This window comes from Ranitomeya imitator, chromosome 1 (genome assembly GCF_032444005.1).
Source record: "Ranitomeya imitator isolate aRanImi1 chromosome 1, aRanImi1.pri, whole genome shotgun sequence".
Taxonomy (NCBI): Eukaryota; Metazoa; Chordata; class Amphibia; order Anura; family Dendrobatidae; genus Ranitomeya; species Ranitomeya imitator.
This window is the reverse complement of record NC_091282.1, coordinates 836772289-836787488: the sequence shown is the minus strand read 5'-3', so window position 1 is coordinate 836787488 and position 15200 is coordinate 836772289. Positions and strand designations below refer to the sequence as shown.

Sequence of the window (15200 nt, the reverse complement as noted above, 5' to 3'; positions counted from 1 at the left end):
CTGCGGGGGGCTCTGGCGACATTTTGTGAAAGACCAGAGCCCCCCGGCAGTTCTTCCATGCGTTCCAGTATGACTAATTCCGGGAAAATGGCCGCCGGAATCTCGAGAGATGAGATCTCAGCGCTGAAATCCCATCTCCCGAGATTCCGGCGGCCATTTTCCCGGAGTCAGTCATACTGGAACTAACTCCGGGAAAATGGCCGCCGGAATCTCGAGAGATGAGATCTCAGCGCTGAAATCTCATCTCCCGAGATTCCGGCGGCCATTTTCCCGGAATTAGTCATACTGGAACGCATGGAAGAACTGCCGGGGGGCTCTGGTCTTTCACAATATGTCGCCAGAGCCCCCCGCAGCACCGGAGCCTTCAGCATCACCCGGGGCAGCAGCGGACAACCCCGGCAGTGGCGGCGGACGACAGCGGCGGCAGGCGGTAGCGGCGGCGGACACCCCCTCCTCCCAGCCTGTAATGGTAAGCGGTATATCCGCTTTGTTAGACGCACCCACATTTCCCCCCCAAATTTGGGGGAAATAAAGTGCGTCTTACAAAGCGGAAAATACGGTATATATATATATATATATATATATATATATATATATATATATATATATACACATATACACACATACACACACACACAATGCCTACAAGTAGTATTCAACCCCCTGCAGATTTAGCAGGTTTAATAAGATGCAAATAAGTTAGAGCCTTCAAACTTCAAACAAGAGCAGGATTTATTAACAGATGCCTAAATCTTACAAACCAAAAAGCTTTGTTGCTCAGTTAAATTTTTATAAATTTTAAACATAAAAGTGTGGGTCAATTATTATTCAACCCCTAGGTTTAATATTTTGTGGAATAACCTTTGTTTGCAATTACAGCTAATAATCGTCTTTTATAAGACCTGATCAGGCCGGCACAGGTCTCTGGAGTTATCTTGGCCCACTCCTCCATGCAGATCTTCTCCAAGTTATCTAGGTTCTTTGGGTGTCTCATGTGGACTTTAATCTTGAGCTCCTTCCACAAGTTTTCAATTGGGTTAAGGTCAGGAGACTGACTAGGCCACTGCAACACCTTGATTTTTTGCCTCTTGAACCAGGCCTTGGTTTTCTTGGCTGTGTGCTTTGGGTCGTTGTCTTGTTGGAAGATGAAATGACGACCCATCTTAAGATCCTTGATGGAGGAGCGGAGGTTCTTGGCAAAAATCTCCAGGTAGGCCGTGCTATCCATCTTCCCACGGATGCGGACCAGATGGCCAGGCCCCTTGGCTGAGAAACAGCCCCACAGCATGATGCTGCCACCACCATGCTTGACTGTAGGGATGGTATTCTTGGGGTCGTATGCAGTGCCATCCAGTCTCCAAACGTCACATGTGTGGTTGGCACCAAAATCTCGATCTTGGTCTCATCAGACCAGAGAACCTTGAACCAGTCAGTCTCAGAGTCCTCCAAGTGATCATGAGCAAACTGTAGACGAGCCTTGACATGACGCTTTGAAAGTAAATGTACCTTACGGGCCCGTGTGGAACGGAGACCATTGAGGTAGAGTACGTTACTTATGGTATTGACTGAAACCAATGTCCCCACTGCCATGAGATCTTCCCGGAGCTCCTTCCTTGTTGTCCTTGGGTTAGCCTTGACTCTTCGGACAAGCCTGGCCTCGGCACGGGAGGAAACTTTCAAAGGCTGTCCAGGCCGTGGAAGGCTAACAGTAGTTCCATAAGCCTTCCACTTCCGGATGATGCTCTCAACAGTGGAGACAGGTAGGCCCAACTACTTGGAAAGGGTTTTGTACCCCTTGCCAGCCTTGTGACCCTCCACGATCTTGTCTCTGATGGCCTTGGAATGCGCCTTTGTCTTTCCCATGTTGACCATGTATGAGTGCTCTTCACAAATTTGGGGAGGGTCTTAAATAGTCAGAAAAGGCTGGAAAAAGATAATTAATCCAAACATGTGAAGCTCATTGTTCTTTGTGCCTGAACTACTTCTTAATACTTTAGGGGAACCAAATAGAATTCTGGTGGGTTGAGGGGTTGCATAATAAACGACCCTCTGAAAAGACTTTTCATAATTTTAAAAAATAAATAAACAAAGAAATAACATTCTTTTTTGCTGCAGTGCATTTCACACTTCCAGGCTGATCTACAGTCCAAATGTCACAATGACAAGTTAATTCCAAATGTGTAAACCTGCAGGCGGTTGAATACTACTTGTAGGCAATGTATGTATGTATGTATATATATATATATATTTATTACACACACCACCAAAGATGTGGCTTTTTTAATGTGTGATTACTTCTGTGCGGTTGTTGTGGTGATGCCATTGTCCTGGTGATTTTAGTAAACCAGAAGCAAGTGGTTGTCCACTATAAGGATTAAAATTGCGTTCAACAATATTTTATCCCTTTATGTGTCAATTTTCAACATTTGCTTGGCAAAATGTTTTACATATTTTGTCATGGGTAGTCGAATTTTGCCTACATTTTTTAATTTTTTGCTTGTGTGTTTTTTGGTTAAAACATGGCAAAGCCAAAATTTAATCACTAGATGCCAGGAAGCTCATTATTCTGAGAGTGAAGTCAGGCAAAAGCCAAAAATACAGTAGCTATAGCTATGGAATTCACCTGCTCTCAGAGTCACGTGTCAGTTATAATAAAAAAAGAAGGTTATGGAACAGCTGACACCTAGAAGTGGATGACCAAGAAAAACTTTCTCCAAAGTTGATCAATTATGTCAGTATCTGATGTCCATAAAAGTGTTGCACAGATTTCACACGAAATGAAGAATATAGGGTCAAAGTGAGTCACTAAACTGGTGAGACAGCTAAGAGCAGCAGGCTTGCATGCAAGAGTTGCAGTCAAGAAGCCTTCCATCTCTGCAAGGAACCGGAAGGGCCGACTTGAGTTTGCCAAAGAACACAGCCAATGGAAAGAGTCAGATTAGTCTAAGGCGTTGTGGTCAGATGAATCCAACTTCAATCTGTTGGTAGTGACGGGAAGCATATAATATATACACACATACATACACTATAATTGTCTAGGGGTCACTTCCGTCTTTCTGTCTGTCCTTCTATCTGTCAAAGATATTCATTGGTCGCAGCGCCTCTGTCTGTCAAGGAAATCCAAGTCGCTGATTTGCCGCGACCAATCAGCGACGGGCACAGTCCGGAAGAAAGTGGCCGCTCCTTACACCCCGCAGTCACTGCCCGGCGCCCGCATACTCCCCTCCAGCCACCGCTAACACAGGGTTAATGCCGGCGGTAACGGACCGCGTTATGCCGCGGGTAACGCACTCCGTTACCACCGCTATTAACCCTGTGTTAATAGCGGTGCTATTAACCCTGTGTTATTGGTGTCTATGCGGCATCAACAGTAAAAAATGTAATGTTAAAAATAATTTTAAAAAAAACTGCTATACTCACCCTCCGTTGTCCGCAGAGCCGGCCGCCATCTTCCGTTCCCGGCGATGCATTGCGAAATTACCCAGAATACTTAGCGGCCTCGCGAGACCGCTAAGTCACCTGGGTCATTTCGCAATGCATCCTGGGAACGGAAGATGGCGGCAGCCGCGCGCTACAAGGGGCCCTCGGATCCGAATGAGAGTATGTTTATTTTTTTATTTTTTAACCTGTGACATACGTGGCTGGGCAATATACTACGTGGACATGCATATTCTAAAATACCCGATGCATTAGAATCGGGCCACCATCTAGTATGTAATATATATATATATATATATATATATTTTATCGCCCAATTGGAAAACATAAGTATAATACACCTACAGTGAAACATGGTGGTGGCAAGGTCATGGTTTGGGGCTGCTTTTCTACATCTGCCATTGGCCCTCTCCATAAAATTCATGGAAATATGTATGCCACCATGTACAAGGATATACTGGAGAATGTAATGCTGCCACATGGTAAACCCAAAGTAGGCAGGGGCTGGAAATTCCAGCAAGACAATATTCCTAAGCACACGTCCAATTCAGTAAAAAATTGGTTAGCAAAGAAAAATGTTCGCCTGTTGCAATGGCCAAGACAATTACCCAGTTTAAACCCTACAGAGTACCTTTGGGATGATTTAGGGAGATGAGTTGGGGTGTGTACCCACAGCAATAAAGATGAATTGTTTGCAAATTTCAAGTTCCCCCAGGATGTCTTGATTACCCGGCTGGCTTCAATGCCCCATCGGCGTAGTGCAGTAATTAAAGCAAGAGGTTATGCTACAACATATTAAGTTATGGCATTGTAAAGAATGAATTACTCTATGTTGTGATCAGTAAATAGTATATGCAAAACTTTTAGCAATCAGTTTTCTTTAATTAAAAGACCATAGCTATATTCTAAAACATTTTGGTTAATATTAAAAGGGAAACTGTCAGCAGGGTTCTGCACAGTAACCTACAGACAGAGTCAAGTCGGCGCCGTTATACTGATTAAAATGATACCTTGGTTGATTAAATCCATCTTGTGGTTGTTGTTTAATCTTTATTAGTGTATTGACAAGTTTCTAACACTAAGGTTCGGATACGGCTTTAAAGAAGGCTACTACTTGCGATATAATGCAATTTTATTTCAAAGTATTAAATTAAAGGAATAGTATGATTGCGTACACTTTTGTATACATTTTTTCTTAAATCACTTTTCATTTTATTTGCATTAATAATCTTATAGATGGAATATAAAGAGGTATGGAATGAGAAAAAATAAAGAGCTCTACACTGAGCCAAAAATGGAATTGAAACAGGAAGAATTTATAGATATATTCTCCATCCATATAATCTCTATATTTAATGCACACGACAACAGATAGGCACAACAAAGTCACAGATTCCTCCCCCCCACCCCCGGAAAAGCCCAGTTTGCCATAATACACACCCGACTATAATAGCAAAATAAATAAATAAAATGATACACACAATTCAGAGAATGTGAATGTACAATACTGCATCAATGCAACACTAGAGAAACGAACAAAATTGTGGTGTTGGTGCATTGTCTTTGTGCTTGGTCATCTATTTTTGTGCAATGGCTACATAAATAGCGTTGCACACAGCATTTGGGTCAGTCTGTAAGCAGTTTTCTACCATCCAATTCACTATGAATGTGTACATCTGACAATAAAATTCTGCCCCTTAACCCCTTAGTGATTTTTTAAATCTGACCAGTGTCACTTTATGTGGCAATAACTCTGCAAGGCTTCAACAAATCCCAGTGATTTTTTACCTTGTTTTTTCGTGGCACATTATACTTTATGATAATGGTAAATTTAGGTCAATATGTTTTGTGTTTATTTATAAAAAAAAAATATCAGAAATTTGAGAAAAATGTTAAAAAATTAGCAATTTTCAAACTTTGAATGATTATCCCTTTAGTCCAGATGGCCATACCACAGCAAACCATTAATAAATAACATTTCCCACATGTCTGCTTTACATCTGCACCATTTGTAAAATGTTATTTTATTTTGTTAGCATTTTAGGAGGATTAAAAATGTAGCAGCAATTTTTCATTTTTTTCAAGGAAATTTGCAAAATTTATCTTTTTAGGGACTTATCCATGTTTGAAGTGACTTTAGGGGTCTCATATTGGGAAACCCCCAAACGTGATACCATTTTAAAAACAGCACCCCCGGACATATTGAAAACTGCTGTCAGGTAGTTTATTAACTCTTCAGGTGCTTTACAGGAATTAATGCAAAGTGGCATGATTGGAATGAAAATGTGTATTTTTACCACCTAAATGCCTCTAACTTCTGAACAGATTACTACAGCAATCAGATTCTAAGGCCGCTATTTGGTCATGAATTGCCATGGCAAACATCAGGACCACACAATCATGATCTGAGGGCACCAATTTTGTTAAATAGGAAGCCCCCACACTCTGTTATCCATTTATAATGATGTAGTCACTATTGACAGCAGCATCTAAAGGGTTAAACAGAGTTGGACAGTGCAAACACTGATCGTGGCTGATACAGCAAGTTGTCAGCTATAGTGGACAGCCGACAGCTACTGGATAGTCACCTGTATGGGGAGGCTCTTACATCTCAGGTCAGTTAAAAGATGCATTGGCTGTCATTAAGGGGTTAAAGTACATTTTGTTATTGGAATATCACTTTAGATTATAGGGTCATTCCATGGTAACTTACTTTACATTCACAGGCCAAAAACTGGCTACAGACAGTTCATTGAAGGCAAGCACAAAAAAGAGTGAATGTATATTGTACATTACACTATTCTCAATAGATTTCAACACCGTTTGATTTTTCAACAATAAGATTAAATACAAAATACAGTGATATTACTTGGTAACTTACGTTACACAAAAAAGGAAAGGCAATTGTCCTTCATGAGTCTGCCAAATTTTCTGTTCTGGTAAAGAGGGCAGAAGCACTATTTTTATTGTATTAAAACACCGTTGTCCCAGCAACTTTAACAAATTTATTTTAACCTCTCAAGTTAAAAGCAACAGTTTTTATTACAAGAAATATAGATAACTTAGCTTACCACACAGCACAGTAACTTTTGTTACTAAACCGATGGTAACTAACGTTACAGTATGTTACCATCCATTGGATTAAACTTATTGTAAGGTAAGTTACCATCATCTTTTTAGGGTAAATTACTAAATCGTGTTGTAACGTAAGCTACCATGGAATGACCCTATATAAGAAGTACACAGCAACTATGCAAACTATCGCTACAGGTCTAGCACAATATCACACATTCGGGCTCTTTCACATTGCGTTGGCCGCGTTTTTCCGAGGATAGCTCAATGAAGACATCAGACATAATGGATGTCAATAATGGGGTATCCTATGTTTGGAACAAAATAATCATGCCAGATTCAGGACAACAGCGGCATTTACATCAGGTTAAAAAAAATAACAATACATATTCATGTAAAGTGACAGGTCCTATTTAAAAATCCACTGAATTCTGTAGCTGGGTCAAGAGCATTTGGAAGCTTAGAAGGAATCTTTCACCATGGGGGTGCGGACCGATGTGCAGCCATCAAGTTCTGGAGCAGGAGGAGCTGGGAGGATTGAGAGTTTTGTGAGACAAGATTCAGTATAACCTATGATTGTGGGAAAACTATTAGTAAAGCCTTGTCTCACCGGACTATATATCAGTCTGCTCAGTTCCTCTGCTCTGTAGCATGATGACTGCTAATTGGACTCTGTTTTCATAATGACCGGTTCCCTTAAGGGTCTGTGCACACGTTGCAGATTTGGCTCTGCGAATCCGCAGAAGTTTTCCATGCGGTGTACAGTACCATGTAAACCTATGGAAAACCAAATCCGCTGTGCCCATGCTACAGAAAATTCCGTGCAGAAATGCTGCGGTTTATTTTCCGCAACATGTCAATTCTTTGTGCATAATAAGCAGCGTATTATACCTATTCCATCATAGGAATCCGCAGGTGGAAAAAAGCAGGTGAAATCCGCAGGTCATTTTACCTGCGGATTCTGCAGAATCCGCGTGGAAAAATCCACAACGTGTGCACATACCCTTAACCTCTGTATGCTTCCGAAAAAGCATGTTCTCTAGCTTCAAATGTAGATTCACAAGCGTATGTGTGTTTCATAGAGCTCAATCGGAACTGGTGTGGCTGACTAAAGTTTCTTGGGTATGTGCACACGTCAGGATTTCTTGCAGAAATTTTCCTGACAAAAACCGGACATTTCTGCCAGAAATCCGCATGCGTTTTTTACCGCGTTTTTTATGCGTTTTTCCCAAATGCATAGAATAGCGGGAAAAACGCAGAACATCCGCAAAATTAACCCCTTCCCGACCTTTGACGCACCGTATGCATCACAAAAACCTGTGCCATTCCGACCTGTGACGCAGCATACGCGTCATGGCCGGAATGGGCTCCTGTAGGCCGGGTGAAAGGGTTAACTATAATTTCACCCGGCCTGCAGGGACAGGAGGAGTTGTACTTTAGCCCAGGGGGGGGTGGCTTCACCCCCCCGTGGCTACGATCGCTCTGATTGGCAGTTTCACTTTCAACAGCCAATCAGAGCGATTTGTAATATTTCACCTAAAAAACTGGTGAAATATTACAATCCAGCCATGGCCGATGCTGCAATATCATCGGCCATGGCTGGAAACACTTATGTGCCCCCACCCCACCGATCGCCCCCCCAGCCCTCCGATCTGTGGTCCGCTCCCCTCCGTCCTGTGCTCCGCTCCCCCGTCCTCCTGTCCGCTCCCCCCGTGCTTCAATCCCACCCCCCTGCAGTCCGATCCACCCCCCGTGCTCCAATCCCACCCCCCTGCACTCCGATCCACCCCCCATGCTCAGATTCACACACCCCCCCCCCCCCCCGTGCTCCCCCCCACCTCATCATACTTACCGAGCCTCCCGGGGTCCGTCCGTCTTCTTTCCTGGGCGCCGCCATCTTCCAAAATGGCGGGCGCATGCGCAGTGCGCCCGCCGAATCTGCCGACCGGCAGATTCGTTTCAAGTACATTTTGATCACTGTGATAAAACCTCACAGTGATCAAAATAAAAAAAATAATAAATGACCCCCCCCTTTGTCACCCCCATAGGTAGGGACAATAATAAAATAAAGAATTTTTTTTTTCTTTCACTAAGGTTGGGATTAGGGTTAAGGTTAGGGCTAGGGTTTCGGTATGTGCACATGTATTCTGGTCCTCTGCGGATTTTTCCGCAGCGGATTTGATAAATCCGCAGTGCTAAACCGCTGTGGATTTATCGCGGTTTTTCTATGCATTTCACTGCGGTTTTACAACTGCGGTTTACTATTTGAGCAGTTGTAAAACCGCTGCGGAATCCGCAGAAAGAAGTGACATGCTGCGGAATGTAAACCCCTGCGTTTCCGTGCAGTTTTTCTGCAGCATGTATACAGCGATTTTTGTTTCCCCTAGGTTTACATTGAACTGTAAACCGCAGCGTTTTCCGCAGTGTGTGCACATACCCTTAGAATTAGGCTATGTGCACATGGTGCGGATTTGGCTGCGGATCCGCAGCGGATTGGCCGCTGCGGATTCGCAGCAGAGTTCCATCAGGTTTACAGTACCAAGTGAACCTATGGAAAACCAAATTCGCTGTGCCCATGGTGCGGAAAATACAGCGCAGAAACGCTGCGTTGTATTTTCTGCAGCATGTAAATTCTTTGTGCGGATTCCGCAGCGGTTTACACCTGTCCCTCAATAGGAATCCGCAGGTGAAATCCGCTCAAAAAACACTGGAAATCCGTGGAAAATCCGCAGGTAAAACGCAGTGCCTTTTACCCACGGATTTTTCAAAAATGGTGCGGAAAAATCTCACACGAATCCGCAACGTGGGCACATAGCCTTAGGGTTGGAATTAGGGTTGTGGTTAGGGTTGTGATTAGGGGTGTGTTGGGGTTAGGGTTGTGATTAGGGTTATGGCTACAGTTGGGATTAGGGTTAGGGGTGTGGGGGGGGTTAGTGCTGGAGGTAGAATTGAGGGGTTTCCACTGTTTAGGCACATCAGTGGTCTCCAAACGCAACATGGCGCCACCATTGATTCCAGCCAATCTTGTATTCAAAAAGTCAAATGGTGCTCCCTCACTTCCGAGCCCCGACGTGTGCCCAAACAGTGGTTTACCCCCACATATGGGGTACCAGCATACTCAGGATAAACTGCGCAACAATTATTGGGGTCCAATTTCTCCTGTTACCCTTGTGAAAATAAAAAATTGCTTGCTAAAACATCATTTTTGAGGAAAGAAAAATGATTTTTTATTTTCACGGCTCTGCGTTGTAAACGTCTGTGAAGCACTTGGGGGTTCAAAGTGCTCACCACATATCTAGATAAGTTCCTTGGGGGGTCTAGTTTCCAAAATGGGGTCACTTGTGGGGGGTTTCTACTGTTTAGGGCACACCAGGGGCTCTGCAAACGCAACGTGACGCCCGCAGACCATTCCATCAAAGTCTGCATTTCAAAAGTCACTACTTCCCTTCTGAGCCCCGACGTGTGCCCAAACAGTGGTTTACCCCCACACATGGGGTATGAGCGTACTCAGGAGAAACTGGACAACAACTTTTGGGGTCCAATTTCTCCTGTTACCCTTGGGAAAATAAATTGCGGGCTAAAAAAATCATTTTTGAGAAAAGAAATTTTTTTTTTATTTTCGTGGTTCTACGTTATAAACTTCTGTGAAGCACTTGGGGGTTCAAAGTGCTCACCACACATCTAGATTAGTTCCTTTGGGGGTCTAGTTTCCAAAATGGGGTCATTTGTGGGGGATCTGCAATGTTTAGGCACACAGGGGCTATCCAAACGCGACATGGTGTCCGCTAATGATTGGAGCTAATTTTCCATTTAAAAAGCCAAATGGCATGCCTTCCCTTCCGAGCCCTGCCGTGCCCCAAAACAGTGGTTTACCCCCACATATGGGGTATCAGCGTACTCAGGACAAACTGGACAACAACATTTGCGGTCCAATTTCTCCTATTACCCTTGGTAAAATAGGAAATTCCAGGCTAAATAATAATTTTTGAGGAAAGAAAAATTATTTTTTATTTTCATGGCTCTGCGTTATAAACTTCTGTGAAGCACCTGGGGGTTTAAAGTGCTCAATATGCATCTAGATAAGTTCCTTGGGGGGGTCTAGTTTCCAAAATGGGGTCACTTGTGGGGGAGGTCCAATGTTTAGGCACACAGGGGCTCTCCAAATATGACATGGTGTCCGCTAACGATGGAGATAATTTTTCATTCAAAAAGTCAAATGGCGCTCCTTCCCTTCTGAACCTTACCATGTGCCCAAACAGTGGTTTACCCCCACAAATGAGGTATCGGAGTACTGAGGAGAAATTGCCCAACAAATTTTAGGATCCATTTTATCCTGTTGCCCATGTGAAAATGAAAAAATTGAGGCTAAAAGAATTTTTTTGTGAAAAAAAAGTACTTTTTCATTTTTACGGATCAATTTGTGAAGCACCTGAGGGTTTAAAGTGCTCACTATGCATCTAGATAAGTTCCTTGGGGGGGGTCTAGTTTCCAAAATGGGGTCACTTGTGGGGGAGCTCCAATTTTTAGGCACACGGGGGCTCTCCACACGTGACATGGTGTCCGCTAAAGAGTGCAGCCAATTTTTCATTCAAAAAGTCAAATGGCGCTCCTTCCCTTCCAAGCCCTGCCGTGCGCCCAAACAGTGGTTTGCCCCCATATATGAGGTATCAGCGTACTCAGGACAAATTGGACAACAACTTTCGTGGTTCAGTTTCTCCTTTTACTATTGGGAAAATAAAAAAATTGTTGCTAAAAGATCATTTTTGTGACTAAAAAGTTAAATGTTCATTTTTTCCTTCCATGTTGCTTCTGCTGTGAAGCACCTGAAGGGTTAATAAACTTATTGAATGTGGTTTGTGCACCTTGAGGGGTGCAGTTTTTAGAATGGTGTCACTTTTGGGTATTTTCAGCCATATAGACCCCTCAAACTGACTTCAAATGTGAGGTGGTCCCTAAAAAAAAAAAAAATGGTTTTGTAAAAATGAGAAATCGCTGGTCAAATTTTAACCCTTAAAACTTCCTAGCAAAAAAAAAATGTTGTTTCCAAAATTGTGCTGATGTAAAGTAGACATGTGGGAAATGTTATTTATTAACTATTTTGTGTCACATAACTCTCTGGTTTAACAGAATAAAAATTCAAAATGTGAAAATTGTGAAATTTTAAAAATTTTCGCCAAATTTCCGTTTTTATCACAAATAAACGCAGAATTTATTGACCTAAATTTACCACTAACATGAAGCCCAATATGTCACGAAAAAACAATCTCAGAACCGCTAGGATCCGTTGAAGCGTTCCTGAGTTATTACCTCATAAAGGGACACTGGTCAGAATTGCAAAAAACAGCAAGGTCTTTAAGGTCAAAATTACCGCGAAAAAACCTGAACGTGTGCACATAGGCTTACACTATTTCACCAATTGGAGCATCTTTTTTAACGATACTTTTGTATATTTTAACATACAAAAGGTTATGTATATGTAAAGATTAAATACATATACTCACATCATCACCAAGGAGCTTTTAAAAATCATCTGTCTGGAATATCAGAGAAGCAACACCAAGACAGAGAACTGAACTCCTGGGAAATTCACAACACTGCATGGGCGTCCCCACTTATGCAGGTATCGCAACACTGTACAAGTCGAAGTACAGGTATCCAGCTTTCTGCTCCTGTCTTAGTCATGTTTCTCTGGCCTTATATAGAGATTTACACTTTTGGGATAAGATGAAAGAGATACCAGGCAAACATCAGAATATGGGGCAATAAAGCCACACAATACAAAAAGACTCCCAAGATAACATAAATCCACAGCAGACAGAGGTTAAAATAAACCTCCATGTTTTACAATAACAAACATAGAAAAACAAAGAACTATTTGTGAGGTAAAAACTTTAGACAATAAAGTAAACTGTTCTCCAGATTGTGTCACTATGAGCATTGTCAGTCTGTAAATATATGACCAGCAACACTACTCTGTCATGATCTGAATGCATTCTGTATATTTCAATATGGACTCAAAATAGCCATTTTTATATCCACACTACAATTAGGAGTTTTAAGTTAATGAGATTCTCGTGCTCTGGGGCAGCCCTTCATGTGGTGCTCAGATTAGGTATTCATCTGTATGGCTTATAGCAGGTCATTGATCCCTCCGTGACCTGCCCCCTATTTTACATAAGAAGATACGCAGTATGTAAAATATGGGGCAGGTCACTGAGGGGGTCAGTGACCTGACATAAGCCCACACAGATGAATATGTAAGCAGAGTACCACAAAGACAGGCCACCCCAGTGCATGAGAATCTCTAACTGAAAACTACAAATAAAGATTAAACAACAACCACAAGATGAATTTCATCAACCAAGGTATCATTGTAATCAGTATAACGGCGCTGACCTGACAAGAGTCTGTAGTTTACTAAGCACAATCCTGATGATAGGTTCACGTTAAGGTCTTGCATGATGACAACCTCATGGACTTTCAATTAATCACAAGGAAAGAGGCATCACAACGACCAGACAGCCTCACTTTAAAAAAAAAAAGGTTCATTTCTGGTGGCCACTGTAAGAGATTATATATATATATATATATATATATATATATATATATATATATATATATATATATATATATATATATATATACATATATATACACACACACATTATTTTTTTACTTTGTCCCTCTATGGGCCTTTAACTTTTACGTCTCTGATATAATGCATTATACCTGTCAGTGTTACACTGAACAGAAGCATCTTAGACCATGCTCTTGTCCTGTGATCGATTCTCATTGCAGCATTTAGAAGGTTTAACAACTTTCGGCAGTGCAGGCAACGCTCCCAGCTGCGACAGCTTGGGCTCTGCTATCACGTAAACGGAGCTCCAGGCAGCGATCGCACGGGTACAGTTCCTGTGTTGCATGCAATCGACAAGATGTACCTATACGTCAAGGATCAGGAGCTCCTTCCCGACTGTGAAGGAGTTAAAGAAATCTGCACACAATGCAAGGTAGCTATGATTAAAAAAAAAAAGATATAAAATCAGAGTGAAGTGTCCTGTAAATCAGAAAATGTTCTCTACCACATAAATCAATAGTTAATCGAATCAAGTGAGCGAGAGACTGGGATGTGCTAATTAATTTGCACTAACTAAAGCTTATATAAGCAAAGCAAAAACAACCCCTGGTCTGTGGCCACGGGCGAACCAGCTCTTACACGACAGGATCCACAGCTCTTCTATTCAAACACAACATTATAGCTGCTAGAGCAATGTCACAGAGGTGGGTCATGCCTGCAACTATGAAGAGCTGCGGATGAAGCCAGGAGAGAGCTGGTTGCCAAGAATAAGAAACACAAGCACAGATGTTAGTAGAGTTATTGCAAATAGACGACTCAGCCTTGTGGCCAGGCCATTAGTCTCTGGCAGCTGGACGGGAGCCTCCTCTTTAGCATAAAGGGAATATAGCACCACATGGTGCCAGCGCAGTGGGATCGGAGCGAGACTTCGGGCACTATGCAGGTGACGGAGAGACGTGATCCACTCCCATGCAGTAAGAAGAGGCGAGGTGTGAAGGGACTGGGGGGGCTGATCGCCAGGGATCGCTGGATTTCACATCCACAGCGTGTCAATTTAGATCATATTTTCATAATGGATCTCGGAAAAAGCCTCTTAGGCTGTGTTCACATCCAACATAAGCACTGTGTTGTTGCTGCAGGCGTTTCTACCATAACACTCAATTATCTGCTCTAATGTGGTTTCTTCTACGTTTAAAAAGCTGCTTTAGACACTTTACTACAAAAAAAAAAAAAAAAAAAAACAACAACAGGAGGCTTCTGAAAAATCACTTCAATATTGCTTGGCCAAATGCAGCTTTTCTGAGAGAAGCCCCAGACGTCAGATTTACACATCAGTTACTGGAGCCTTTCCTTCATACACACAACACCAAGGCTGCTGTAGGACAATGGAAACCGTGCAGTCTGAACACAAGCCCTACAGCATTCATCATGGCTGACAGGGAGGAGAGCAGCAATGCCACGGCCGAGGACTACAACAAAGAGGAAGGCTCACCCGCCCCACTCCGGCCCTTTTCACTCCTAACACTCCCGACGCTTCTTCCTCCATGTCTGAAGACACAGTGCGGCCGCAGGCAACTCTCACTGAACGGGCACGTAATCCCCCGGAAATACCCGGTATTCTTCAGCATTCTATGCGGCCACTGCAACGGCCAGGAGCTAAGCGCTAAATCTTAGTGGGCGACAGGACCTCCAGTGACGTCACCATCCTGCGCCCAGGCTCTCGTGTGGGCGGAGCCATGCTATGAGTTTCCGGAAGTGTGCTGTTTATATGCCGCCCCACACAAACCTGTGCAGAGCCTCAATGTTATGCACGAAAAGGACCTTCCGATGTCACGAGGTCATGTGACACTGTGGAGTCATGTGACACGTGCAAACGCGAAGACTCTGTTTACATTGAGCTATTTCTAGACATGGCTGACTGCTAGACTTCAGCTGAAAGTTTCTCTACATGGGGAGGACGAGGCTGGAGTTGGTTTCTTATTCTGCATTTTTTTCAGTTTTTTTTTTATGGGTTTAACAACAAGAAATAGGCATGACAATATTAATAATAACATACAATGCAGCGAGGTGCCCTGATGTGGATACACTTCAAAACAGCAACAAAAATTATAAA

The 15200-nt window shown here is 42.7% G+C and overlaps 1 protein-coding gene across 1 annotated transcript in view; it reads right to left on the bottom strand.

Moving 5' to 3' along the window:
- Positions 1 to 14823, bottom strand: part of REXO1 (RNA exonuclease 1 homolog) — a 256903-nt gene extending 242080 nt beyond the window's left edge. The window contains exon 1 of the mRNA XM_069740645.1: positions 14580 to 14823. Within this exon, the coding sequence (XP_069596746.1) occupies positions 14580 to 14715 (136 nt within the window). The 5' untranslated portion in view covers positions 14716 to 14823. The remainder of the gene's footprint in view (positions 1 to 14579) is intronic.
- Between the last annotated feature and the right edge of the window lie 377 nt (positions 14824 to 15200).